Source organism: Amblyomma americanum, chromosome 2 (assembly GCF_052857255.1).
Source record: "Amblyomma americanum isolate KBUSLIRL-KWMA chromosome 2, ASM5285725v1, whole genome shotgun sequence".
Lineage (NCBI taxonomy): Eukaryota > Metazoa > Arthropoda > Arachnida > Ixodida > Ixodidae > Amblyomma > Amblyomma americanum.
In genome coordinates this window covers 19,559,392-19,586,981 of record NC_135498.1, presented here as the reverse complement: position 1 = coordinate 19,586,981, position 27,590 = coordinate 19,559,392, and the positions used below count along the sequence as shown (strand labels likewise).

The 27,590-nt window shown below is 48.3% G+C and overlaps 1 protein-coding gene across 1 annotated transcript; it reads left to right on the top strand.

The window, feature by feature from the left end:
* Positions 1-586: 586 nt before the first annotated feature.
* LOC144118372 (glutathione hydrolase 1 proenzyme-like) lies at positions 587-27,527 on the top strand. Its single transcript, XM_077651323.1, has 12 exons — positions 587-814; positions 2,893-3,015; positions 5,949-6,046; positions 8,718-8,916; positions 12,083-12,246; positions 15,273-15,429; positions 16,343-16,411; positions 20,728-20,797; positions 21,711-21,898; positions 23,556-23,790; positions 26,267-26,392; positions 27,081-27,527. The coding sequence occupies exons 1-12, from the start codon at positions 630-632 to the stop codon at positions 27,261-27,263; spliced, it is 1,797 nt and encodes a 598-aa protein (XP_077507449.1). The 5' UTR covers positions 587-629; the 3' UTR covers positions 27,264-27,527.
* Positions 27,528-27,590: the final 63 nt, after the last annotated feature.

Below are 27,590 nucleotides of genomic sequence, written 5' to 3'. Positions count from 1 at the left end.
GCGTCACATACGCCATTCATGATGATGGTAATGAGGTGGCGCTTGCATCATGAGTCACTGGTGCCATATCATTTGAGCCACGCTAAGGCTCTCATTTGTCGCCTGTAGCTTCCCATTTCATTCGAATATTGTGGTTTTTTTATGCTACATTTCTGGTCATTAATTTATAGTGGCGACACAGGCGCTAGACGCTACTCAGATCCTTCATCACATTTAGACCAAATTGGCAAGCCTTTGTAAGCGCACTTAGTTGCCGGATTTTCCCGTAACCTCGCCACGTAGTGTGCAAAAATGTTCAACTGCGATGTTGTTTGAAGCCGACATAGCAATAATCCTCACATCAATGTGTTCAAAAGTACTCACACGTAGGAAAAGGTTAGCACCAAATCTACGTACAAGCTCTTATCATCCAGTGAACTTATCCCATTGTGACAGCTGTGGCAGCATACGCAAGTCTCTGTCACCCTGAATATAGCAGAATGATGCAGAAAGAACCTTACATCTTGGCGTGAGCTCATCGCAGCACGATGTTTGTAATCGCGTGTGACGCACGATGAACTTTCCTTCACTGCGACACGCAGGACATCGGTGTCTTCTTGCAGCAGCCAGTGCCCCCTTGAGGCCGGAAGATGAACGCCGACTGGTGCTACTGCATCTGCGTGCTTTTCATGCTGTGCGCCATCGTGGCGGGCACCGTGGCGTCCGTGTTCGTCTACTTCCTGGTGGAGACCTCACTCAGCTGGCCAACCGAGCAGTGGGAGTACCAGAACATGGCCATCGTCTGCGACGCCAAAAAATGCGCCGAAGTAGCCAAGTGAGTGCAATTACGCACGTTCGTCTAGAGAGTGGGAAAAAAAATTGGAGGACACTTAAGCTTCGTCTTTAAGAGTGAGACGCAACAGCGTGTTGGAGCGCTGCCAAGGAGTCCACGGAACGCCAACGCCCGTTCGGCGCGACGCGGAGCCTGTTGGACAATTTAAGGAAAGGACGCCTGCCTCACATATCTCGGAGGACACCCGAACCGGGCCATAACAGAAGGACAATGAAACGAAAATTGGTTTTGAGGAAAGGAAATGACGCCTGTCTCACAATTCTCGCTGGACACCCGTACCGCGTCGTAAGGGAAAGAAAATCCCTTCCCTTACGGCGCGGTTCGGGCATAGTTTTTCTTGCTATTAACTAGAGTGAAAGCTGGCGCCCGCCTATGGGAGTTTGCGCGGAGCTTCCTCGAGACCACCCGTACCACCACGGACGCTCAAAGCATCATGGGGCGGAGAGCTACCGACTGCAGAACTACAACTTTTAGCCAAGAAATAATGAAAAACAAACATTGTTTGATAACCAAGAATGTTTTATCATTCAATATGCTGTCTATAAATCGCAACAAACGAGCAGAAAAGCATGTAAATGCAAAGTTTGCTCAAAATAAGCGATAGCTTGTTCTCCTATTTGCCAAGCATTGCAGACCACAAAAGCCAATAATTCGTGCTTAACAGGCGCACTTAAAAAAAAGATGTTTTTGGAAAAAATGTTGTCGCTTTAAGATTTTAAAAGGTTTTTCCGCAGCATTTCGGAAAACAAAAACCTTTTATTGGCGTCGTGTACTGTTGCGTTCTCACTATACTATGGCTTTTGCGCACTACTTTTACGCCTAAGTCGTCTACGCGCGGAACGCGCCGTGGATACGGAATGGGACATCTCTGTAACGCCACTCTGTGTTCCTGAAAAAAACCTACGGTCCTGCACCAAGTACCTCATCGCCCCATGACGCTTTGCGTGCCCATGGAGGTTCAGGTGCAGAGCCGCCAGCTTTCCCTCACGTTAATAGTCATAAACTATATGGATTCAGGTGTCCACCAAGATGCGCCATTTTTCGCTCACAGTCAAAGACGCCGACGACACCGGCTTTTCTGCGACACGAGCTCCTTAACGCTGTTGCGTTAAAAAGGCTGACCGCCGTTAGCACACCTGATAAGGCGAGATTAAGCGACAGCTGTTTTCGGTGCTGAACTCGTGATCTTTTTTGATAAAAATTTGTTTCGACCAGTTGGTTCATACTTGAAGCGTAAGAAACCAGCTCAGAATGAAGGCAGGACGGGCGCTGACTACCAACAACAGCGCCTGATGAGCTTGCTTTAAGATGCCTCTATTGACTTCATGATTGTCTCGTGACCCTTCCTTGACAATAAACAGCTTATATACTAAGAGCCGGTCCTGTATTCAGTATTCGTTTGTGTATACGCGCCAGTTGAAGTGCTGGTTGACTGCGCCATTCTCTGTGCCATCGAGTAGCGCCCTCTGTGGACATAGGCGAGGACAGGTGTCAGCTATCGCTGCAGTATTCCCCTGGTAACAAGCGTCATGAAACGACGTAGAACCGCTGGCACTGGCGAGTAGGCCGTCCAAAATTTTGTTCTCTCTACTTCCCTCTCCCGTCATGTTTGTTGCAATGTTCAGCCGTAAGTCAAGGGGGGCTTTCTTACTTTAGAGCTACCGCAGGTGAAGCTTGTCCTCATGCCGAAACGTTAGTCAGCAGGAAGGGTGATATATTCAGCACTAAAAAAAACGTGTACGACAATGTTAGACCTGGGCTCTAATACAACTCTAGCTAATGCAGCCGAATGGGTCTTTCTTCCCTTTTCTTGCTAAGATTGAGCTGCTGGGGGCATTTCACTACTGGAACACTTACGTAACAGAGCCAACTCAGGGTGGTATAAAGTGCTCGGGCAATACATGAGCTCCCGTTGAAGAAGGCGGCTTTCGTAAGCATATAGGAATTGCCGAAAGTGGACTACGGTGCCTACCACGTCCACGCCCCGAGCGCTGGGCATGTCACCGTGTTTTCCCACACCATTCCTGTGGGCTTCTAACGTAGGTATGGCGCTCTTTCAGAGAAATTTTCACGCAAGGCGGTGCCATCGGCGACGCTGCCGTGGCTGCGCTGCTGTGCATGGGTGTCACCGCTCCGCACCTGTCTGGAATCGGCGGCGGACTGATCGCGGTCTTCTACAACGGGTGAGCCCTTGATAACGTTGGTCCCGGTAGTTCAGTCCCTGCTCTGCTGGGCGTCGAGATAATAAACCTTTAGACACTCGTTCGAAATAATGCGTGCACTAAGTCTGCCTATCCTGCGGTTATTCTGCCATGTGTGACTCGTAAAACGGCACAAGTCTCGGCAGTAGAACTAGCGTACGCAGTATCGGAAAGCAGTAGAGAGACAGATAATAAACGTTTATTATGTAAAAGGAGACCGGAGCTGATTGTGGGTGGGGTCCTCAGTCCACGACTCCAGTAGCTTCCACCGACGCTTTGGCGGCGACGACTAGCGCCATCTGGCGGATTTAAGTGGTTGGGCTCAGCTGTGCATGTCCATGTAATGTGTGTGAATGGCAGCAATGCTCAAATTATGAACATATTATAAATATCCCCAAGGATAATAATAATAATAATAATAATAATAATAATAATTGGTTTTTGGGGAAAGGAAATGGCGCAGTATCTGTCTCATATATCGTTGGACACCTGAACCGCGCCGTAAGGGAAGGGTAAGGGAGGGAGTGAAAGAGGAAAGGAAGAATAATGTGCCGTAGTGGAGGGCTCCGGAATAATTTCGACCACCTGGGGATCTTTAACGTGCACTGACATCGCACAGCACACGGGCGCCTTAGCGTTTTTCCTCCCCAAGGATATCCGGAGAACTTTTTGCAGGGGGGGGGGGGGGGGGTAGGGGGGGGGGGGCAACCGTTTCTTGTAAACTTTCAGGGGAAGGGGGAGGAAGGCAACCCCGAAAAAGGTCCAATTTGCGATCTAAACTATACAGATCAGACAAAGTTATGTGGACTTGTACAGGATGAAAGCCCATGGGTAGAGTTTCAGAACGTTCGCAACTGGTTACAAACGTGCGCTGTACTTAATTACAGTGTGCAAGCAGACAATGAAAGATGAGTTCATTGTTGCACAGTAAAGGGTGTGAGCTCGTTGCCTAGTTGCAGCGTTCGAGCTTGGCTCCATTAATGCGAGCTTCTCGAGTCCTTCGACTATGTCCCCCATTATGCTGAGACATCATCTTAATTTACTTTTATTTCGAAGACTATTTTGTTTCACACAGCATCGGAATGTCGGGCGCCAGTTTCTTTAGGAGCACGCGTTCTGACGGAAAAAGTGTATGGTTTGCACCACTGCTCATCTATGGGTCTGTGATTTGGGGGGCTAACGAAAGGTAATAAAATGAGATTGACATCACAGCGGCGTGTGGAAAATAAAATTACAAGGAGGGAATTAACACCTGCGATAATTCGAGAACAAGCGTAGGTTAACTATATCCTAATTTAAACAAACAAGAAAAGGACGGGACTCGGACAGAACAAATAACGTAGAAAAGGTAGCCCATCATTTGTTAGTGATTGTTTGTTTATGGCGCAAGGGCATCTATGGCCAAAGAGCGCCATGGCACAAGGTTCACACTGGCAATCGAGAGACGGAGTGCAGCAGGAGGGGGCAGAGGGTTAAGGCGGTGGAAAGGGTGGATCGTGGCAACCCGACCAGATCCTATCTGTAGGAGCCTTGCCGGAATCAAGCTAAAAAAGCTACGCTCGCGTGCGTGCTGGTGACCCGCTCTGGCTTCCCTAGACATAAATGTAACTGTGTTCAGACAACAGGTTGTTTGATCCACTACTGTCAAAGTTGTTACACTGCACCTATCTGATACCGAAGGTCCCAGTCAGGTGACTTGTATGTCACCTTTTGCCTCTGTTCCAGCGCAAACAACTGTATTTGCCGAAACTTCAAATAAACAAATAAACAAATCAGACTTATATTGTGGGGATTGGGGTCTTACAAAGGTCGCTGACTGTAACATGAGTTGTCGTTATATATATTTTTCTCTCTGTCACAAAACTCTCTCTTTCGCCAGTTTTTTTTTTTTTTTTTGCTCGGCAGAGTTGCACATAGACGAATGCAATGCCGTAAATGTATAAGCTTATGCCGAACCTTGCGTTGTTCCGTTTCATATTGAAACTGTGAGGCTACCAGAGAATTAATCTTGTTAGAGGGCCGAACATCAGCCTGAAGAATCCTAGGGCCAGTGCTTAAAGTCTGGCTCCGTCGAAAGGGGGGTCTCTAGCGGGGTTTCGTCTATGAGCGAGGGGGGGGGGGGGGGGGGCTGCTTAGATGAGTACTGATACAAACCATGAACTTCTTCCGTGAGAGTTTGCTCCGAATGAAATTGGTGCCCCACATTCCGATGCTGAAAGAAACAAAAAAGCAGCCAATCACTTAAACATGCCAATATCCGTAGCCAGACAAGTCGCGCATCCGGCTCATCGAGGCATCTGCGGGATTCAGACGCCGGAGGAATAGTACCGCTTGGCAATATATTCGCCCCATCTCTCACTGCCTCATTGGCTCGCCACTTAAAGCACGGGTGGAGAGGGAAATATACGAGAGAAGGTCGTTGTTCGCTCAGTTTGTCAAAGACCTGAAACCAACTACCCCTACTCTCTGCACTGTGCTCGTCGTTGTGCGGCCTTCGAGATGAGCGGTCAGCTCTCGACTTACTTTTGGTATGAGCCTGTGTTCCCCTTTTTCTTCCACTCTTTGTGTAGTGCTGCCAACTTCGTATTTTCCTCCATCTCAAGTTTTAGAAAACATGTTAGCGATTCTTACTGAAAATCACAGCGAAATTTTCGAACATATAGAGAAGAAATGTCGCAACCACCACTGAGAAGAATAAAAAAAATGGAATGGATCTTTTGCAAACTCCACGTTCTTTCAAGCAAGGGGTGGTCTCAGATCTCGAGGCCAGAAGGGGGGGTCTCGAGACCAGAAGTGTAGTCAGAGGTGTATTCAGGTTTTCACTGCGGTAATCAACGCGGCCATTAGCCGACTCAGCCAGGTAGTTTGGTGTGCCGTAGTCTGTCACCACTCCTTCGCTTTTCTATTCGTGGCAGCTCAACCCGCGAAGTGGAAGCCCTGGACGCCCTTGGTCATTCGCCAGCTGCTACGAAGCCAGACATGTTCAACGCAGAGGCAGAGCTCGCCAAATTGGGTACGGTTTCTCCCCTCTCGCGCTTTCTTTCTTTCTTTCTTTCTTTCTTTCTCTCTCTTCCTTTCATTCTTTCTTTTTTTCTGTGTTTCTATCTTCCTTTCTCTCTCTTTTCTTTCCCTCTCTCTTTCTTTCTTTCCTTTCTTCCTTTCTTTCATTTTATTTCTTTCTTTCATTCATTTTCTTTCTCTCTCTTTCAGTGTTGTTCTAATCGGGAGTTTTGGCGCTGTTTCTTGAATGAGTAGTAAAAACCTGCTGCGGCAACGAACGATGATGATAATGTAAACTAATTGAAGTAATGAATATGAGGCAATATTTAAGTATAGCGTGAGCAGACATACGTACAGAGATAGCGTACGCTAGTGCTTCGTAGTGCGCATGCTCCAGACGCTATTTCACATCGATCCTTACGTACAGTCGTGAGCAAAAGTGGTATACAACACGCAGCCGGTGGCGGAGCTCTGGAAAACTGCATTGCAACGCCATCTAGCAGCAGCTATCTTGGATCGAGACAATCGTGCCGGCGCCCCCTTTTATCGACAAGCATGTCAGTTAGCTCGGCTCAATGCGTCGCGCTCGTTCTCGCCTAAATGCTCCGACGCAATAAAAGTTGCGTGGGTGGCGTTTTTCTTTTTTTTTTCACAGTTTTGTTTTCACTGCATGGTCGAAATACGACAAGGCAACCGGCGCATGGCCGCCTCCGGCCGCGCTGCGATATCGCTAGCGTAATGGTCGTTCGTCGAACGAAAGGCCATGTCTGTGGCGTCCAGCTTTAATTCAACGTTAACAGGTACGGTTTTGCTGCAGCAATGCTCGGCATTTCACCGAACAGTAGCGCGACTCACCGAAAGGAACCAACTGACATGTCTGCAGACAAGATGGGTCCCTCTTCAGCTATCCTGACTCCTTTTGCTGTCGCTAGATGGCGTTTCGGTGCAGTTTTCCCGAGTTTCTCCACCGGCTGCGTGTTGTATACCACTTTTGCGCACGACTGCACATGTGGACTTCACAGCGCGAAATAGACAAGGGCGAATGACACGAAACGACATGGACGAGTGCGCTGCTGTGAAGTCGACATGAACAGTCACCAACTTGCTCGAACGGGAATTCTGATCCTTAACGTAGGCTCTCGTTACGTCGCTATTTTTCCGAATTTAGTGTGCGTGGCTCTTGTGTACGCTAAAATATCGTCCCAACATTACTGCGCGCTTCGAAGCAGGACTCGTCACTCCGGAATGAATTCATCGTTACAGCGATTTCCATTGAGTGCACTGGCCATAAATGAGGAATCGAGTTTTCGCTTTCTCTCATGTGGCCTACAAAAAACGTATAAGCGATAAGTTTGCTTTTATTTTCAGTTAAACTGACGATTCTGCTGCTTCTAGGTTTAAAGAGGAGCGTCGGTTTGCTGACAAAGCTGTTCCCCTTTTTAAAACTAGATGTCACCACTAGGCTGCAGTATCCCGTCCAATCAAATCCACTATCGTCGCATCTCAGTTTCAATACGCTGAACTAGAAGTGCGGATGTGGCAAACAGCGTAACGTCCCGCAAAAATAGTTGCTCGTGGCGTACGTAAGCGTGCATAAGCTGTTCTGTAGTCAGATACAACTCAAGCAAGAAGCGGCAGCTGCCCCTCAAAAGAGGTCCTTCAGCCAATGACGTTGACCGCTTTTCATGAAGCCGCAGTTAATCGGATTAAGCAGTGGTCATTCCTCCATTAATCTGTCACCTCCTGCAATTTCGAGTTAGCATGTCCAGGGGGATTGGTCTAGGGACAGAGAAGAACTGGTCATGGGGGAGGATCGGTCAACGGCATTGGCTGGAGGGGTTCCTTTAAGGGGCACCTGCCACTTCTTTTTTGAGCCGTATCCGACTACAGAAATGTCGATTGCCTCCTCATCGTGATCGGATCAGGCGTGATATTTAGGGTTAGAAGGAAATATTCCATGCGGGCTGTGAAAATCGCGTAAGATAAAAAAGCCTAAGTTTTGGATTAGCTCACCTAATCCGGGATATACAAAGGGAAAGCTATTGGCGTTCATTGTGTTCATTGGCGTTGGCGTTGACAACGTTCTAGACTCCATGATTTTGTGGAAAGGAAGGCCGCATATAACTGGCCACCAGGGTCCAGTGGACGCCTCAATCACGCTTTTAGGTACGTGGCGGTGGTGAGAGAGAGATGTGGGCTGCATGCATCAGCGCTGACAACGTTGTGGCAGACACGTGGCACTGCTGCAATAGGCCGCAGCTTTCATTGGGTGACCAATATCTCACGATCAACCATTAATTTAACTGCCACTTGCCAGGGTGACAGGGTGGGCGCGCTGTCAATCCAGTGTGCGGAAGGCACTCAACGTTACAGACGCCAAGTCGCGTCTGCTCGGATTGATCACGTGGTCAGGCACGCTGCCGCTCCGTGGCTGTGGAGCCCCGACGCGGCAACGGCGAAGACTCGGCGGCGCGGCGAAGTCACGTGATGCGTTGCTACGGCAGCGGCGCAGGAAGGACGTTCAAGGTCAACCGTGCGGCGACGGCTAAATCGCTCCGACTAAAGTAGTAAAAGCTTTCGCTTTTAGAATAGACGAGGTTCTGCGTCGAAAATCAGTATCTTTGGTGAAGGACACATTACGGCTGTTGCGACACACTATGACACCGATTGCTGCGACTTTGCAGGTAGCAAGGCGCCTATCATTCCCGGCGCTTTGGCGGGCTACCAGGCGCTGCACAGAAAACTTGGTACCCTGGAGTGGGCCAAGCTTTTCGAAGAGGCCATCAAGCTGGCTGACCAAGGCTTCGCCATCGGACCCCGCTTGGCCGATGCTGTGCTGAGGAACTACAATCTCCTCGAAAAGCAAAGCGACCCGGTCGGCCGGTACGGGTTTTGCATGCGCCAAGCCGGCCTGCCCATACAATGTTCCCGGCTCCAAACATTGCCCCGAAATTCTAAGCACACCAGCGTATAACTTGATCAGTGTACCACGCACACGTTGTGTGAAGGCCGGGAAAAAAAAAGGATGGGAAAATGGAAAATGCGTTTCTTTTTTTTCGTTTTTGATTTAGCGGAGCAAACGCTAAAAATACACACACAGATCATAGCCTGTTCATGCTTAAAAACGCATTTAAATAGCTAGGGTGGAAATCAGACCTTTGTATTTAACATTCCTGTACATGAGCGGTGCATACGATAACGTGAGCAGGGTACTTCGGCGGAACGTACTAGAAGATGAAGGTATCGGTCATAATTGATTTCCTACAGGAAATGTACCGATATAATACTGTTGAAATTGCATTGGAGGAGATAAGAACTAGGACAACTGTAGAAGCATGCAAAGGTTAAGGCGGGATTGTCCTCTATCACCTCTACTTTTCATGCTTTATATGGTGTATTCAAAGAGAATCCGAAGTTTTGCTATAACATCTTTATTGTTGATTGTACAACATTCTAAACATTGTCCTCTTTAAAGTAGTCCCTTCTACTGGCAATACACCGTTCTCGTTGTTTCTTCCATGTTTGAAAAAAAACCCCGAAACGTACTTTCTGGGATGGCGCGCAGGTCACTTTTTCGCATTGTCCTGAATCTTCGATGTCCTTTCAACGTGGTTTTAAGTTAAAAAGTCAGTTGGGGCTAGGTCCCGGGAGTACGGTGGATGGTGCACAACGGGAGTCTGATGTTTTGCTAGATAAGCGGCGGACAAGGAGCGACGCGTGAGCCGGCGCGTTGTCATGATTCAGCGTCGAAGCCTGGTTTTCCCACAATTTTCAGGTAAACTTCCTTCTTTACCGTCTGACAACGCGGTACAAATTCCTGATGGACAATGCATTTGCAGTCAAAAAACACCAACATCACCTTGATCTTTGACAGGCTCATGCGAGCTGTTTTTGTTGCGAGGTTACTCCCCCCCCCCCCCCCCCTACCTTCGTTTCGATTACATAGCCATAAAACCACTTCTTGTCGCCTGTTACGATGTTCTTAAGGAAACTTTCATTGTCATTGGCAGTGTTTCAACACGGGTCTGTTTCTGATCGGCAGTCAGCAAACGCCCACGAACTTTGCATTGACATGACGCAGCAAAAGTTTGTCACATAAAATCTGATGACATGATCCTATGCTGATGTCCACTTGGTGAGCAATTCCTCCAACAGTTAAACGACGATTTTCTCTAATCACAGCACGAACTCTCTTGAAATGGTGATCATCTGTTGATGTGGAAGGTCATCCAGGCTTGGGACAATCACCGACCGACATTCTGCCGTGTTAAAAACGCTTAAGCCACTCACAGCACAGCGTGTGACACAAACAGTTCTCTCCGTACGCTTAGCTAAGAATTGAAATGCCTGTGTAAAAGTTTTACAAAGTTTGGTGCAAAACTTGAAACATACACGTTGGTCTTCAAGCTCTTTATTGTCACTATGGCACTGATCCGACGAACAGCTAGTGCACGCGCTCACTTCAGCCGCAACAGCTCGTCACCAAACGGTCAGAATAAACTCGGCAAATGCAAGTTTGATGTATACCGCCGCGGCCGCGGTGGCTCAGTGGTTAGGGCGCTCGACTACTGATCCGGAGTTCCCGGGTTCGAACCCGACCGCGGCGGCTGCGTTTTTATGGAGGAAAAACGCTAAGGCGCCCGTGTGCTGTGCGATGCCAGTGCACGTTAAAGATCCCCAGGTGGTCGAAATTATTCCGGAGCCCTCCACTACGGCACCTCTTTCTTCATTTCTTCTTTCACTCCCTCCTTTATCTCTTCCCTTACGGCGCGGTTCAGGTGTCCAACGATATCATCATCATCATCATCATCATCATCATCATCATCATCAGCCTTACTGCACCCACTGCAGGGCAAAGGCCTCTCCCATGTCTCTCCAATTAACCCTATCCTTTGCCAGCTGCATCCACCCTTTTCCTGCAAACTTCTTAATCTCATCCGCCCACCTAACCTTCTGCCGCCATTTCCTTTCCCCCAAAACCAATTATGTCTAAACCTGGCGTCACGTGCGTTCGGTGTCCGCAGCGCGCTCTCTCTGCAGGTTGGCTCGCTATTTCGAAAGTTCACTTTCTTTTCGCGTTATTTAAAGGTTCGGTTCCTTTTCGAACACTCCTCGTACGATATATCGAAATACGTCTACAAGAAAGTCATCTGCGTAGGCAGAAAGGCTATAGAGCACCGGCTCCCCCGTTTAATGTATGCGGACTAGATTGTACTATTAGCAGATAGCCAGGAAGATTTGTCGACACTGGTTAACCCTTGTAGAGATGGAGGCGCTCAGGCTTCACTTTTCACGCAGTCAACTCTTATCTGGTGATTTTCAACGATTAGGCTGATAAATAGAAGTTCATGAAATACCCAAATTTTGGGGATACGAATATCTCGTGGTGTGTATAAACGAAGGACAGATATATATTTCGATTTTCATTTCGACTTTATCTCAGCCAGACCACTCGAGCGCTGCGGCCTGGCCGAAGGCATGTTTGAGGGCTTAAAACTTGAACCAATTTTTGACCGCCATTTGAAAGCCTCAACTAATGACAATTGAGTGCTGAGCAGGTTGCTAATTCTAGAATCACAGCGCTACTGGTAGACTGAGAAACAAGGGTACGCCCCCTGGGAGTAAACAACGCTAATTTATGTTCCCTTATATTTCCGTCTATCCTTGGCGCCATTATACCAAACTGAACGTCTTAACCGACTAAAAAACCGCGGCGGGATGCTTACACCGAGACCAAGCTTGAGGAAGCAAAATCGCGATGAAAAAAAAATTGTAGAAATTGTGCAGTGGTCTACAGCGTTCTGAAAAACGACTCTCCAGCTAAACAGGCGAGCTATACATTCTTAGGGGCCCTAGTACGGAAGACGGTTAGGGGCCCTAGTGCGAAAGACGGACGCGAAAAGAAGAAGAAACACAGGACAAGCGCTGTCCTGTGCTTCCTATTTTCGTCTCAGTATTCCGTGCCCCCCCCCCCCCTTCCCGCCCTCAAAGAAAGAAAAAGGAAAAACGGCTACCGGTGTTCATGGGTCTCCACCTCCTCCTCTTTCAGGCGAATCTTCTTCAACAGCGCTACCAACACCTGGCTGAAACTGAATGAAAAGCTCTTACAGCCGCAGCTGGCAGACACACTCAGGAAGATTGCCGCATCGAAAGGAGCCGACATCTTTTACACCGGAGACCTCGCCAAGGCGATCGCGGCCCGGTTCCAAACAGGTGTGTCCGCTGTGGCACACACGTGCTATTGGCAATCTTTATTAAATATAGGCGGCGCCGTAGTCGAGCCAAGATGGCAACCGTAATGAGGACTCTGCCCAACCGTTGTCTGCGATCAGCCCGGTCGCTTAACAAATTTTCTTGATTGCACGAATCAGTCACGTTTTCTTTCACCGAAGATGAGCGCCTATAGTTTTAGCAAAACACTTTTTATTAGTCTGTCTTAAACACAGAACCGATGAAAAACGGGAGATCGTCTGCCTCTGTCATCAAACGACCGCCGTGCGAGCAGAACCGCGTACTATCGGCGCCCTCTGCAGGACCTTTTCAGCGGTGTCAAGATCGCCAGTGCTGAGAGTTCCCACACGGAGTGAAAGCCAGAAAAATGCAAGGATGTCTCGGGTTTACGGTTGTATTGTTATGGAAAGGAACGCTTTGCGAAATCACGGCATAACGCTGAAAGCTAGAACGGCCATGGTGCCCTGGTGGCTCAGTGGTTAGGGCGCTCGGCTACTGATCCGGAGTTCCCGGGCTCGAACCCGACCGCGGCGGCTGCGTTTCGATGGAGGCGGAACGCTAAGGCGCCCGTGTGCCGTGCGATGTCAGTGCACGTGAAAAAACCTCAGGTGGCCGAAATTATTCCGGAGCTCTCAACTATGGCACCTCTTTCTTCCTTTCTTCTTTCACTCCTTCCTTTATCCCTTCCCTTACGGCGCGGTTCAGGTGTCCAACGATATATGAGACAGATACTGCGCCATTTCCTTTCCCGGAAAAGCAATTATTATTATTATTATTATTATTATTATTATTATTATTATTATTATTATTATTGGTTTCGCTTTCGACCGTCTTGTGCTTGCATTTCAACTCAGCAAGCTGAACGCCAGCTGCATTTACCTGCGGCCATCACTTCAGTTGAGCAGGCAGCGTCCTTGTATGTACTTACATTCGTTAGCAGACTTGTTTAGAGTGCTGGAGCGGTGTGCTGCGGAACAAATCATAACGCTCAAGTGCTGTGTTGAGGGTAGTGTGCTCGTTCGTTGCTTTTATTTCAATGAAGCTTGTCTTCAGCGCGAGCACCGGCCGTGAAACGCAGTACCTTCCGTAAAATTTAACTGCATTTCCTCTTCATGGTTAGGGCACTCGACTACTGATCCGGAGTTCCCGGCTTCGAACCCGACCGCGGCGGCTGCGTTTTTATGGAGGAAAAACGCTAAGGCGCCCGTGTGCTGTGCGATGTCAGTGAACATTAAAGATCCCCAGGTGGTCGAAATTATTCCGGAGTCTTCGACTACGGCACCTTTCTTCCTTTCTTCTTTCACTCCCTCCCTTATCCCTTCCCTTACGGCGCGGTTCAGGTGTACAACGATATATGAGACAGATACTGCGCCATTTCCTTTCCCCCAAACCCACTTATTATTATTATTTATTTCCTCTTCAGAGGACCACTCGAGCGCTCCAATACAAGCCTGCTCAGGTCACTGAGGCGTGAACCCGATGCAATCTTAGCGTTGACTATTTGTGCAATTTTAAATCTCTCATTACACTCCTGTTGAACTGACCTGGCTAATTAAAAATTTAAGACATGATGGTAATAGCGAAATCACTCGGCGCGTTACCGAGGGGAGCATATATGTTTCCACCACGCATATTGTGGAGGTCTTTTTTGTTAGTGATTTCATTCACGAATCCATCGTAGCTAAATCACGACCATCGCATCAATCTTCTCCAATGTGAAGAGGCGGGGTTTGGCGACATAAGAGACCGCAGGGAGAAGTGACGTTTTAATAGGCTGTTGCTCCGTTCGTTCATGTTTGTCAGTCAGTCAGTCAGTCAGTCAGTCAGTCAGTCAGTCAGTCAGTCAGTCAGTCAGTCAGTCAGTCAGTCAGTCAGTCAGTCAGTCAGTCAGTCAGTCAGTCAGTCAGTCAGTCAGTCAGTCAGTCAGTCAGTCAGTCAGTCAGTCAGTCAGTCAGTCAGTCAGTCAGTCAGTCAGTCAGTCAGTCAGTCAGTCAGTCAGTCAGTCAGTCAGTCAGTCAGTCAGTCAGTCAGTCAGTCAGTCAGTCAGTCAGTCAGTCAGTCAGTCAGTCAGTCAGTCAGTCAGTCAGTCAGTCAGTCAGTCAGTCAGTCAGTCAGTCAGTCAGTCAGTCAGTCAGTCAGTCAGTCAGTCAGTTTTTATTTGCAGGAAAATCGCATCATCCTGCGGGTGGCAGAGACTGAAGGCATGGTTGCCTGACGAGGTCTCTGCCCCCGTAACAAAAGGAGCAACGTACAGCAGTACAGCAAAGAGCTGGTATAAAAAAGAGAAGCTCACTTACAGATAGTACACGCATACATACAACATATGGCTGTATTTATTTCAGAAGCATGTGGAATCTCTGAGTTTTCCATTTTTTTCTGAACGATGCACTAAGCATCGCTAGCGCAATGGCGACGACGATTCTGATGACATCGCCCAAGCCTAATATATTGAGATCGACCGTGGAACCAAGTGCACCTACGATAGCCATGCCGGTTTACAGTCGCTAAATGCATTCTGTAGCTGACAAACTGAGCAGGAGCCATGGGAGCGAATCGGACTGCATGTCTCTTAAAAGGGAAAGCTTTTAGTGCTCCCCTCCTTAGCTTCTTCGCCATCTGCGCTGTGTGCACGAGTTTGACCTTTAACCGAGGAGAAGCCACGTGACAGCTATGACGTCACTCTGCGGCCGCCGCCACCGAAACCGAGCGCTCGCCTCTGCCTTGTAACGTGACAACCATGACGTCACTCAACCGCAGCTACACCGGAGCCGTGCGCTCGATCTGTCTTCATAGAACCTCCGCTGACTCTCAGCCGGTGCCAACGGATTGCAACAGCTCTCGACAATTTAACGGCAGCAGTCGTCATGGATGATCCAGGCTAGACACAACCAAGTCTAGCCAAGCTTTACCAGGCTTAACGTTCAAGCTTTCGCTTTGGCTACTAGGTTTAGCCGGGTTAAGCCTTTGCCTAGTTCTTTTTTTTTTCCTGTTTGCTATGCCTTTCACAGACGGCGGCATCATAACCCCGGAAGACTTCTCGTCCTACAAGGCGGAGTGGAAGCCGGCTCTCGCGGCCGAGATTAACGGCAAGAAGACTGTCCACACCGCTCCGTTCCCCGCGAGCGGAGCCATCGTGGGAGCCTTACTTGACAACGTCACCATCGGGTGAGCACTGCCTTGTTTCATGCCCCTCTCTTTCGATTATATCGACGGTCTGCTATTCAGGCCAAGGCTGTGATTTTAGATCGTCCTTCGTTTCACCGCATATGCGTCTGCAGCTCTGTGCATCGTCAACATATCAACATCGCAAGTCAACACCGCAGTTTTTCAAGAGAGCGCAATCCTGTAGCCGAACATTCCGAAGACTCAGACCACAGAATCAACTTCGACGAAACCAGCATCCTCGGAACTGAAACAAATTACCAGAAAAGGCTCCTACTCGAATCCAGGCACATGCAATCTACCCCGAACAACACCAACCGCACGAAACGAAACATGCCCCCAGTATATGCCCAGGGACTTCGCTCTGTAACTCAAAGAAGAAAAGTCGCCATTGAACACCTCACCACAGTGCGACAACGCGACTCACAGCCTTAACCCCCCTCCTCACCCCTCCCCCACGCCTTTCGCATCACAGCTTTCGTTCTCTTAACCTCCTCCTCCCGTCCATGCTTAATTAAAGGCGCTAGCTACTACCCCCCGTCACCCCTGATGAAGGAGCCGAGCCGGCTTCGAAGCGTTGGGTTTAAAGTTCTTGATTGGAGATATGCAGAGTTTATTATATAATAAAGTATTAAGCCCAACCAGACAGGCAAATCTGTCAATGTTTTAGTTTTCAATAGCGAGGAAAGTACACCAGCAGAGCAATCCGTACTAATCCATTGAGATAAGATAGTGGGCGATAAAAATGGCTAGCTGATCAGAGCAAGACCTTGCTAACCAGGCGACAACGTTGGTGCGGCTGTATTTTTGGCTGCCGTCATGTTGCGGTGGTGCAGAGATGATGATGCAATCGGTGTCCAGGCCGCAGACGTTCAATAATTTACGCGAAGACCTCATTTCTCGTTTTTCACTACAGTCACGCGGTGCTGCAGGGAACAAGCAATACTCCGCCGCTTCCATTTATGAAGCCAAGCCATCTAAATGCGTAAGTGCCACAATGCGTACCACACTTCTGCGACAGCTGAAAACTCCAGTTCTCGTGGCACAGCAAGTAAAAATCTTTTAGAATTGAGTTCAACCCCGGGAGTAGAAAACTCCGGCTAGTTTCGGTTTCAACTACTTCAGCGCACATGGTGGCTGGGGGAGAATGATGTTTAAAAATGAATCATCGCATATGCACGCACCGGGAAACGAAGATGATTTGTTTCCGCCGGCGGTGGTTCAAATCCTGCTAGGAGATGCAGCTTTCTTTTGTTTCTGCATAACGTTTCCATCTCAACGATACGACGCTCCAGTCCTGCGGCCGCTATGGCAGCAATTGGCGTTGGCGTCTACACTTGATGGACGATAGTATATACAGCATTGTGCATTTTTATCGTGAGGATTTCCAAATATTTCCCCGCCTCAACCGCTGGCTCATTTGCGGTGAAACTGCACACAGAGCTTGCGTATTGTGGTAACTTTTGTATCGTAGCAAGTTTGACAACTGTACGTACTTAGTTGAGCCGTGCATGATGCGAAAACGTAGTCGTCTACGTGTAGATCGGCGAACCAAATTAATAATAATAATAATAATAATAATAATAATAATAATAATAATAATAATAATAATAATAATAATAATAATAATAATAATAATAATCGGTTTTTGGGGAAAGGAAATGGCGCAGTATCTGTCTCATATATCGTTGGACACCTGAACCGCGCCGTAAGGGAAGGGATAAGGGAGGGAGTGAAAGAAGAAAGGAAGAGAGAGGTGCCGTAGTTGAGGGCTGCGGATTAATTTAGACCAGCTGGGGATCTTTAACGTGCGCTGACATCGCACAGCACACGGGCGCCTTAGCGTTTTTCCTCTATAAAAATGTAGCCGCCGCCAAAGCCCGCAAACGACATTTTTTCGCTACCCGCCGCGGTGGCTCAGTGGTTAGGACGCTCGACTACTGATCCGGAGTTCCCGGGTTCGAACCCGACCGCGGCGGCTGCGTTTTTATGGAGGAAAAACGCTAAGGCGCCCGTGTGCTGTGCGATGTCAGTGCACGTTAAAGATCCCCAGGTGGTCGAAATAATTCCGGAGCCCTCCACTACGGACCTATTTGTTCCTTTCTTCTTTCACTACCTCCTTTATTCCTTCCCTTACGGCGCGGTTCAGGTGTCCAAAGATATGAGACAGATACTGCGCCATTTCCTTTCCCCAAAAAACCAATTATTATTATTATTATTATTATTTTGGCTCTCCGATCTCTACATAGATGATTACGTTTACGCATCATGCACGGCTCAAGTAAGTAAGTGCCGTTGTAAAGCTTGCTACGATACAAAGGTTACCATAATACACAAGCCCTATGTGCAGTTTCACCGCAAATGAGCCAGCGGTTGAGGCTGCGAAATTTTTGAAAGTCCTCGCGATAAAAACGCACAATACTGTACAGGGCGTTTCACCTAAAAGTTTACGCAATTTTTAAAAATAGGTTTTCTGAGTTATAAGAGTGCTTTTCTCTGCAATTGCATTGTCAGCGCAGTAGTACATCAGAATACCGCTAAGAGGTGCTGTCTAGCAGGATGGTTGATTAATATTGAATAGTTAGCTTCTTAACTATTGCTGCTAGGCATCTTAATTACTGAGAGGCGTGTAGCCCACCGTAAGTAATATCCATATCACTGTATAGAATTTCGAAAATGCGACTGCCCTCGGCGCCATGGCCCAACAAATTTTAGCTACATCGCACCAAAATACATGCGCTTTCGAGAACCTTGGAATCAAAGCAACCTGTCCACAGCACGTAACTCGTCGAAATAGCCAAAAATTGTTGGGCCAGAGCGCCTGGTGTAACCGCGTTTTCAATATTCTAAGAACTGATATGGATATTACTTATGATGGGTTACGCGCTTCTCAATGATTAAGGATCCTAACAGTAATATTAATGCTGACCATGGCATGCCGAAGAAAGCACTCTTGTAACTAAAAAAACCTAGTTTTAAAAAACTGTGTAAGTCTTAGCTGAAACCCACTGTAGGAAGTTTTTAGTTAACCAGCCTGCTAGTTAGAACGTCCTAGCTGTATTGTGGTGTACTACACCGCTGACCATGGCGTGCCGAAGAAACACTCATGTAACTAAAAAAAAACTAGTTTTAACATCTTGTCTTTACTTTTGCTCTTGTCTTGCGCTCCGAACTAACCCCAGCTGACCGACCCGAGTTACCCCGGTAAGTTCGAAGGAGCGTCGCGCAAGCTGCAGCCAATGGGAGGAAGCCCGGGTATGTTCGGAGAAGCGTCACGCCACCTTTAGCCAATGGGAGGAGAGCGTTTCGCCATTTCGGTCACGTAACCTTGTGACGTCATCGCAAGCTGTCCTGGCAAGTGGCAGTTCTAACCTCTGGAAGAGCAACATGGCTTGTACAATCCCTACCGGCGGCTGTGATAGAAACAGCCACCTTCAGTGCAGTGGCGAATTGGCATAACCGCTGTGCCACTGCGCTGATAGTGCTATGAGGACTCGCCGCGATCTTTGAGTGTTAAGTACAGAATAACCAATTCTGCATATATGGGCATTAACCCACTAAATATAATGTGTCATACCCTTAAGTCGGAGCTTAAGGGTCCCCTGCAATTGAAGAATGAACACCTCCTTTCGCACGTCTCCTCGCTTTCACTACGTTAGACACCTACCACTTCATCTTGTGCACGCGCTTTTAGCAACTGCCACGCTGTATGCTGTATACCTGCAGATGCTACGCCAGTGATGTCTGCTTTTCCGGCTTCTCAAAGAGTGACGTCAGGGCATGGTCACGTGTTCTCCCGTCTCGTTCTCTCCCTACAAGGCGTGTGCGCGCGATAAAACCCGTGTCGCGAGGTGAGGGGCCGTCCGGGCAGTCATGTGATCGGTTCCCATGGTTACGGGTGCGTGGCGGTTTGCTTCTGGGCCAGGAGGCAAGCTGTTGCGCTGTCGGGCTGCCCGCGTCGCGGTGCAAGTCGGCTGCGCGGCCTGTTCGAACCGTCGCGTACGCTCTTGAGAGTGCGTTTCCTGTCGTTTAAATTCGAACAGGCGTGAATTGAACTGAGGCATCGGCTTCAATTAACCGGAAGCTTTAGTTCACACAATGCGAGCTGCCGGCATAGTTCCCGTCAAGATAGTTTGTTAAGAAAGCGCCCTTTAATTCGAAGTCCGCGCAAACGTTTGGTATACCCTTCGAGTACCGAGTTATTAGGCGACTGTAAATGCAGAGATGATTTGCGATATACATTCAAGGGCGGCGTTCTCTGTTAATAAAAACTGTGGTGACAAAGGGGCAATCTTCCGCTCCGCGCTACAACTACGCGGATACAGCGTCTTCGCCCGGTAACCGCTGAAGGGTTCGTGCTCGACTGGAACAAAGGAAGGGACGACAGACCGTGTGCACTCAGGCGATATTTATTACGTTTGGAAATAATACACGGAGTCGGCCGGCTTGTTACAAAACATCAACAAGACATTCCTCGGAAGTAGAAGGCTGCGTAAGAAGGGCTTCCGACTTAACCGCGACTTCGGCAATATCGGCGGCTAACGTTTGCACGCGCTGAGTATGGCGGCCCGGTCTTCCCGTACGCGCCGCAGTCTTGGTGCAATGCAGTCCCCGGACATTTGCTTGGGGAGGCGGAGAGAGCGTGCGACTACAGCCACTCGCAACGCTGGTCGGACACCGAAGAGCCTCCGCGGCTCTGCGGAGTTCCGCGTAGCCGTCTAGATGGCGCTCCCGTCGCGACTCCCGCGACTTCCCCCAAGAGGGAGGTTACCCCTCGCCCAGCCGGTGCTGTCCCCCTGATGATGGTCAGCAGCGTAGAGACGGAGGGGGAAGCAGGTTTTTCCACAAAACTGACATCAGGTGTTTCAGTAGCTGTCTTGCATACATGAAAGTTGAAACTAACTTCTTTCAATTGCTTCTGCGGTGGACTCTTCGCCGCATAACCTGTGGTGGATGTGGCGACCTTGTGACAAATCGACGTGTCAGGAAGCTGAGAACTGTCTCGCGTTTTGACCCGCGGGGCGCTTTACCGAGCAACGCAAAACCAGGGTTCATCAGCTCGACCTCCTCTGGGCCGAAAAAGCGATTCGGAGAGCTATAGTTCCGTGTCGAGGGGTCTTTAGTCAAGCCATACTGCGACTCCTTTAGCTGCATCACCTGCGCATGCTTTCTATTACCCTGATACCAGCTTTCCATGACCACTTTCGCCTGTTTCCGCTGCTGGGGCTGTATGTTCCTGCTCGTCATGTGACTATAGACTCTGAGCGAGTATTCACTGACGGCAAATGTTTGCCCTGTTAGGTTCGTGGAAAAGCTGAAGTACATCTTCGCCGGGAGAGCAGAGCTTGGGGACAGTGAAGAGGCCATAAAAGTAAGTTGAAAATAACGACTTCGACTCCGCCTGCTATCATGGCCCAAATATTCTCTCATGGTCCGTGATTGGGTCCGCAGTTATTGTGTTTGCGGTCAACAACAAAGTTTGTTTCCAGAAATGCCGCACTGTCTCTGGTATGCTCACAACTCGTCGGGCGAGATGTGATAAGCAACATGGCGGGGGAAAAAAACGTCAGAGGTACTGCGGCAACCCGCATTGTACAATGCGAAAGCATTGACGTTTCCAGACACTCTTTGCCCCTCTTTGCCTTATCCACTGATTGATTAGTTATTGATTGATTTATTTTCTCTGGTTATATCTAGATTCGATTATAATTCATGAATTTCCCCAACTGCTGTAATTAATCGCCTTAATTAATCATGTTTACTCTGATTATATCCTCTTTTAATTTCGATCGCCCATTTTGAGTTCTGAAATTTGGCGTCACGATTCGTTTTGAAATTTCGCGTCATGGATCGTTCCCGCCCACCTACTTGTTTTCACAACCTTTCAATATATATGTTCAAAACTATTCTCTACATTTGCGAAATTTTTCGCTGTAATTTGCAAGATCCTCACAGCGTCCTCTATCGATTACAACCATTCGTTTGATGTTATCTCTTCTGAGAACGCCAGAACTGCTGCGGACACATTTTGGTGACACGCTTTGGTGACACGACCCCGTCGACCTAGCCTAGAAATGCTTTCGCATTAAAAAAACCTGCATTCTGAATAAAAATGACTGGCAACTGAAACATACCACCGTGTTCCTCTTGGCTGTCCTTTCTCTTTGGTACGGTGGTCTTGTTTCCGTCATGAATGTTCGCCCACTAGCGATTCCAGCGCAACTAGCGGCTGTTTGTTCTCCTCTGAATGAAGCCCTGCTTTCTTCTCGCCGGCGTCGCCGCAGAAAGAATCCAAGGTCTCTCCTGATATACTGAAGCGGTTTGAAGACGCACCCAACTCTAACTACCCGAAGAAGAAGTACCAGGACTACGGCATTGTACATGACGTGGGTGAAGACTTCGGCGGAGCACACCTCTCAATACGGGACCACCTTGGCAACGCGCTCTCGGTCACTACGGGCCTAAACTCGGAGTGAGCGCAGATTTTTTGGACGGGGATTACAGCGGCCCTTGTTAATGTGCATTTCTTCCTCCTCTGGTTACTTCTCTTGTGATCCGCTGTTAGGTGTCATCAGTGCTTAAAGTCAAGGGGTTCTCAAACACCCCTTTAATATTGCCATGGAATCTATATGTAGGATAAACATTTATTGACACATGTTTGATATGGCGGGGCGCAATGCCCCATTACGCTGGGAGACATCCTTAGTTCGGGACATCATTGGTAGAAGCCGCCACTCGCGCTCGATGGACCAAAGCTTTTTGGCCCTCCAGTCGAAAGCTGTTGAGCAGGGTCGCCTTCCAGTTCTCTTGAGTGGAGTTGGAAGTAGAGGGAATGTTGGGGTTCTGTTGGCATTCCCCCAACATGTGAAAGCTGTCAGCAACTTCTCCGTAGTGTCTGCATGGCCCGCTCCATTTTTGCTGGGCATAACAACGTACTAGTCTGCAGACTAGAGCCCCGTGCTGTAATGTATATGCTGCATGAATCTGAAGCAAGCAGCCATTTTGTATTCTTGTTATCAGTGTTGGTCGAAGCGTTTCTTCTCTACCGTTTCGAAAATTTCGCTGTGCTTTTTAGTAAGAATCCTTAACATATTTTCTCAAACCCGAGACGGAGAAAAATACACAGTTGGCAGCAATCGCAACAGGTGGAAGAAAAATTGAAACTCCTGTCCTCACACCACGAGTCATTTCAGAGCTGGCCGCTCAGCTCCAAGACTATACACAACAACCAGCACACTGGCAGAGCTTGGCGATCATTTGTTTCATTTCTGTGACATAAACGGAGCAGAAAACTGCCTTATCATTAGTTCTCAGTTTCGTATAAAACGATGTGTAGAACAGCCTGCCAGCTGCTTTCTCTCTTTCTTCCTCTTTTCTCTCTCTCCATTAGTGCTCGATTCACTAAGACCCCCTTAGACGGAGCCAGACTTTAAGCACTCGGTGCATGCAGAAACTTACATCGCGTGTTAGCGACTTCGAAGAGCTGCATGGACTAGTGTCGTCCATCTGCGTGACTGGAATAGGCAGCAGAGACGGTGTTATGCGATCCCCGCAAAGAGCAGCAGAAGATAGTCATAATCATCTTCCCAACAAAGCGACAGTTAGAGGCGCTGTTACGCAGCCTAAGCGGGTCTTTTAACCGGTCCCTTTTGTCTACTTGCTCTGACCATAATGCAGGGGAGAATAATATTAAGGAGAGCGTGGGAGGGTCCCCAGTGCCTAGATCGAGAATTTTAAAATGGTAGAGCTACGTTCCGTTGTGTGCGAGTATACAAAAGTGAGATGATGGGCTAACTGGGGCTCCACTGTGGGCAAACACGGAGCAAAGAACAAGGACATTATGTCGCTTCCATGGGAACCGTAGTCTTCGTCTTTGGTCTTTTCCTAAATCCCCTCCTTCAGGCACTGGTGTCTCCTATATTCTCCTTGTTCCTTGCGCTGTGTTATCGCACAAATAGATGAGTTGCAGCTTCTGCGTCATTTTTGCCGTTTCTGTGAGCTTCAGCGCCGCTTTCATAACTCTGTTCTAGTCAACCAACTGCCTTACATTATAATTGCCATGAGCAGCATTGGCTGTGTTGTTTATACGCCCGTGTGTCACTGACTGACTGCCCTTTCGGCTGCCACAGGTTCGGCGGCAAGTACTTTGTGTCGGGCATTTTTATGAACAACTATATGGATGCGTTCGGGAAAGCTGGCGGCAAATCTGGCCGGACCGAGTCGCCGGTCAACTTGCTGCGACCACGCAAGCGGCCGCTGACTTTCATGGTGCCCGCCATCGTCACCAACACCAGCAAGAAAATGAATCTGCACGCCGTGCTGGGGGCCAGCGGAGGACTGGCGGCCATATCGGCCCTCGCCCAGGTGCGCAATCAGTGACCTTGTGCTAGCGCTCAGATGGAAGCCTTCGGGTGCGCATAGTGCTTTTCACTGTGTACGCCGCTCCTGTCCTTTGTACATGATTGGATGAGACCCCCACTACAGCACCTCTATCTTCCTTTCTTCTCTTAGTCCCTCTTTAATCCCTTCCCCTACGGCGCGGTTCAAGTGTCCGCCGATATGCGAGACGGATACTGCGCCATTTCCTTTCCCCAAAACCAACAAACCATGGGAACTCGTCAAGCTTCTTAAAACAGCGATGTCAGTGCACGTTAAAGATCCCCTGGTGGTCGAAATTATTCGGAGCCTCTTCTCTCCTTTCTTCTTTCACTCCCTCCTTTGTCCTTCCCTTACGGCGCGGTTCAGGCGTCCAACGATATATGAGACAGATACTGTGCCATTTGCTTTTCCCCAAAACCAATTATTAATTATTAAGCTTTTTTCTCATTCCACCCATGTTCGTGTGAGCACGAAATAAAGATTTGATTTGATTTGCGGTGGGCAAGGGCGGCTTGCAGGCTGCAGCCTGCGGATGCCTCATTTGCCGTGAAGGCTGAGGCCTGCTTAGAATTAAATTTCTCAGCCGAAAAAACACAGCACTGTATGACATGACAGGATGCCGGTCACGCATCCTGTCATGTCATTGCTTTGCTTTGGTAGGTAATCCGGCAAGATTGCCCACACCACGCGGGTCTCGCCTATATATAGCATATAGACACTTGGATAGGGCATATAAACTCACGGTATTACAGAAGCCTCCGGATATAGACAGCATAACGACTCTCTCCTCGTGGTGTGCTGTAGAGAGATTGTTTCTTTTTTTTGCACGGCATCTTCATCTGGCAACACTGGACACTTCCTCCCTTGTTTCCTCTCTCGTTATACTCTCGCTAACATGCTCCATCTCTATAGATTTCTCCAAAAAACGTCAGAGATCGCTGCGGCTACCCACATTGCAGATATGCGAAAGCATTGACGCCTTCTCGACACTGGTCGCATCTCTTTGCCCCCTTTGATTCCCCTGACATTTGCTTTTAATTAATTAATAATCTATGTTGGTCAAACTTTCTTGTTCGATCAATTACACTCATCAAACACATTTCAATTCGTTTGAACTTTATTTTCATTTCTTTGCCTATTTTTTTCCATATTTGCGTCCACAGCTGTTTTCCCGTCCACTCACTACATCGACATCAACGTCCGCACTATTTCGACGTTTTTTACATTATTGGCTCTAATTTAATTAACGAATCATCCTACTGACATCAAATTCTTTGCGCATCATCCTCGCATCGCCCTCTATCGACCACAATCATTAGTTTGATGATATCCCTTCTAAGACGTCACAATCTCTGCGGACACGTTTTGCTGACACGCTTTGGTGACACGACCCCGTCGACATAGCCTGGAAATGCTTTCGCATTAATAAGTGTGTGCAGCCCGCGCCAACGCGGTGGAAGCAGCAGCGGAACTGATTTGCAACAGCCCAGAAAGCAGGAGTTTCGACATCTCCCTGGCCGATGGAAAGGTCTCTAGTCGGGCGCAACACTTCTTGTGTGTGGGAATGCGAAAGCTGAGGCAATGCTCTCCAGTCTGCGCCATTTTCGGGTGGCGCGATGCAAGGCACCACACGGAACGGTGTGTGACGAACGGTTGCATCGCAATTTTGATGCGAAAGTGTTAGAAGGGATGAAGTAGAAAGGTGTATGTGTCATCGGTTCGAATCCCTGTCGCAAGCTAGCCTCCAGTTTTGACCGAGCACGAGTGAGTTATATGCAACGACAAACCGTATGACACCTGTGCGACGTGCGGTTGCGTCACAATTTTGCTCCAAATGTCGGAAAAACTGGCGCTACATTGTAATTGCCCTTACAAAAATGTCTATAGACAGTCTATGTACGTTTTATAGACTCTATTGCCTTCCTATAGATATTTATTTTTGTATATTCATAGTCTATTAGACCGCCAGTAGAGAATTCTATTAAAAGGGTATGGCCATAAATCTTATACATTGTCTATAGACTGTCTATTGCACTTGTATTGCCTATAGACTTCTCTAGGGTTTTCTCTATAGAGAGTCTATCGACAGTCTATAGGCTGTCTAAAGAAATTTTTATAAGGGCATGGCCAGTGGCAAGTATATATAAACGAAGAAACATGTATAGGATTGTCCTGAAGTGGCGGTGCTCGGCTTGCTGTATGCGTCATACGGCCGTTTGATGACGTCATCTTATTTTTCTTGCCATCGCAAGGGTTTTCTGTACCCGCTACTAGTACACATAACACACACACGTTTTCCCGCTGCTAGCTTTTCTCGTAATTGGAGTAGTAACGCTTTCGCATTAAATGAATATGATGACACGCTTGCGTTAGAAGGAGCATACTTTCCGTGTATGCTCTCAAGCTTGCAGGACCGTCCGTGCGCGCAATTGCTCGTTAAAAGTTGCCGCTGTTGTTTCAGATGTTCAAGTGCGCGGAAAAATTCCCGCTCATCAGTTGCGTGGTGCACAACGTGCCCGTGCACACGAAACTCGACGCCATCAATTTCAAGGTACAGGTGGGCCACGCGTCTGCCGCCTTCAGCCCGGTACGTGCCACGGGGTTGTAGCCTCTCTCTCACGCTGTCTCGTTGACACACGGGCGTTCGGCGTCAAATTCGCCCCTTATGAAAAAATTCAGGGGGGGGGGGGGGCAGTTTGTTGACCTAAAGTGCGGTGAGGCGAAAGCCTTTCGCGCGGTGTTGCTGCTTGTGTCGCTGATGTGGGGTGAAGATGTTAAGGACTACACGATTGGTCGCTTCACGACACCTTGGCTGATGTTCATTAGCGCGCGCACGCTTGGTTGCTGGAGATACATGCATGCGCAATAGGCTGAAGCGCAGGTGCATTGTCATACACTGAGTTCCCAGTTGCGACATGCTACACTAATCAGTATTATTACTAATGAACTATTTACTAACTTACTAATTAACCAATTACCAACCAACAAATTGCTAATTATTTACTAGCTAATTAATCACTGAATAACTAATTAATCTTTAACTGCGAGGACACTTGTCTGCTTACTTGGAGGAATGCGAAAACATGTGTTTTGAGGAAAGGAAAAGTTCTTGAAAGGACGCAGTCTCTCTCAGATCTCGGTGGACACCTCAACCCCGTTTGATTGACAGCTATAGTGGGACACTTTTCGGCGAACATCCCCGCTGGCGAGTCATGAGCCTTAGTGAGTCACCACGGCGGGTCTATTACGAGGTGCCTTGTTGGGTCTGCGTGCAGGGGGAAATATTGTCCAAGAGGTTTCAACAGCCCACTGAGCACGTGAGCTTCACGTCAGCCGCCACGGCGATCATGACCACCGCTCGGGACTCGTGGATGGCGCCCGCCGACACCAAGCGCACCGATGGAAGCTCAGCGGGTGTCGGATACGTGCACCCGGTTTACAAGAACGACAGGAACTGAACACGCACGCTATGCACGCTGCCGGACGGCGCCTGCAGTATGGACGCGCAGTGCAGTCGGCGTTGTCGCTTGTTTCTTTCTTTTTTTCTAATGCCTGATGCGCCCAACGACCTTCACTGGGCGTGTATTGGAGGCATGATTGTGCCAGAGTGATATTCGTTAATTATGTATTTAGTAATCCCTCGATGCTTGTTTTATTTTCTGCGACAATTTTTTATCTTACTCTCCCAATGCTTTTTTTAACACTTTGGAGTGAGCAGTTAAAATGCATGAATGCGATATTTTATTTTTTTCCTCAAAGGTCTCGGTTGAGACATTACATGAGAC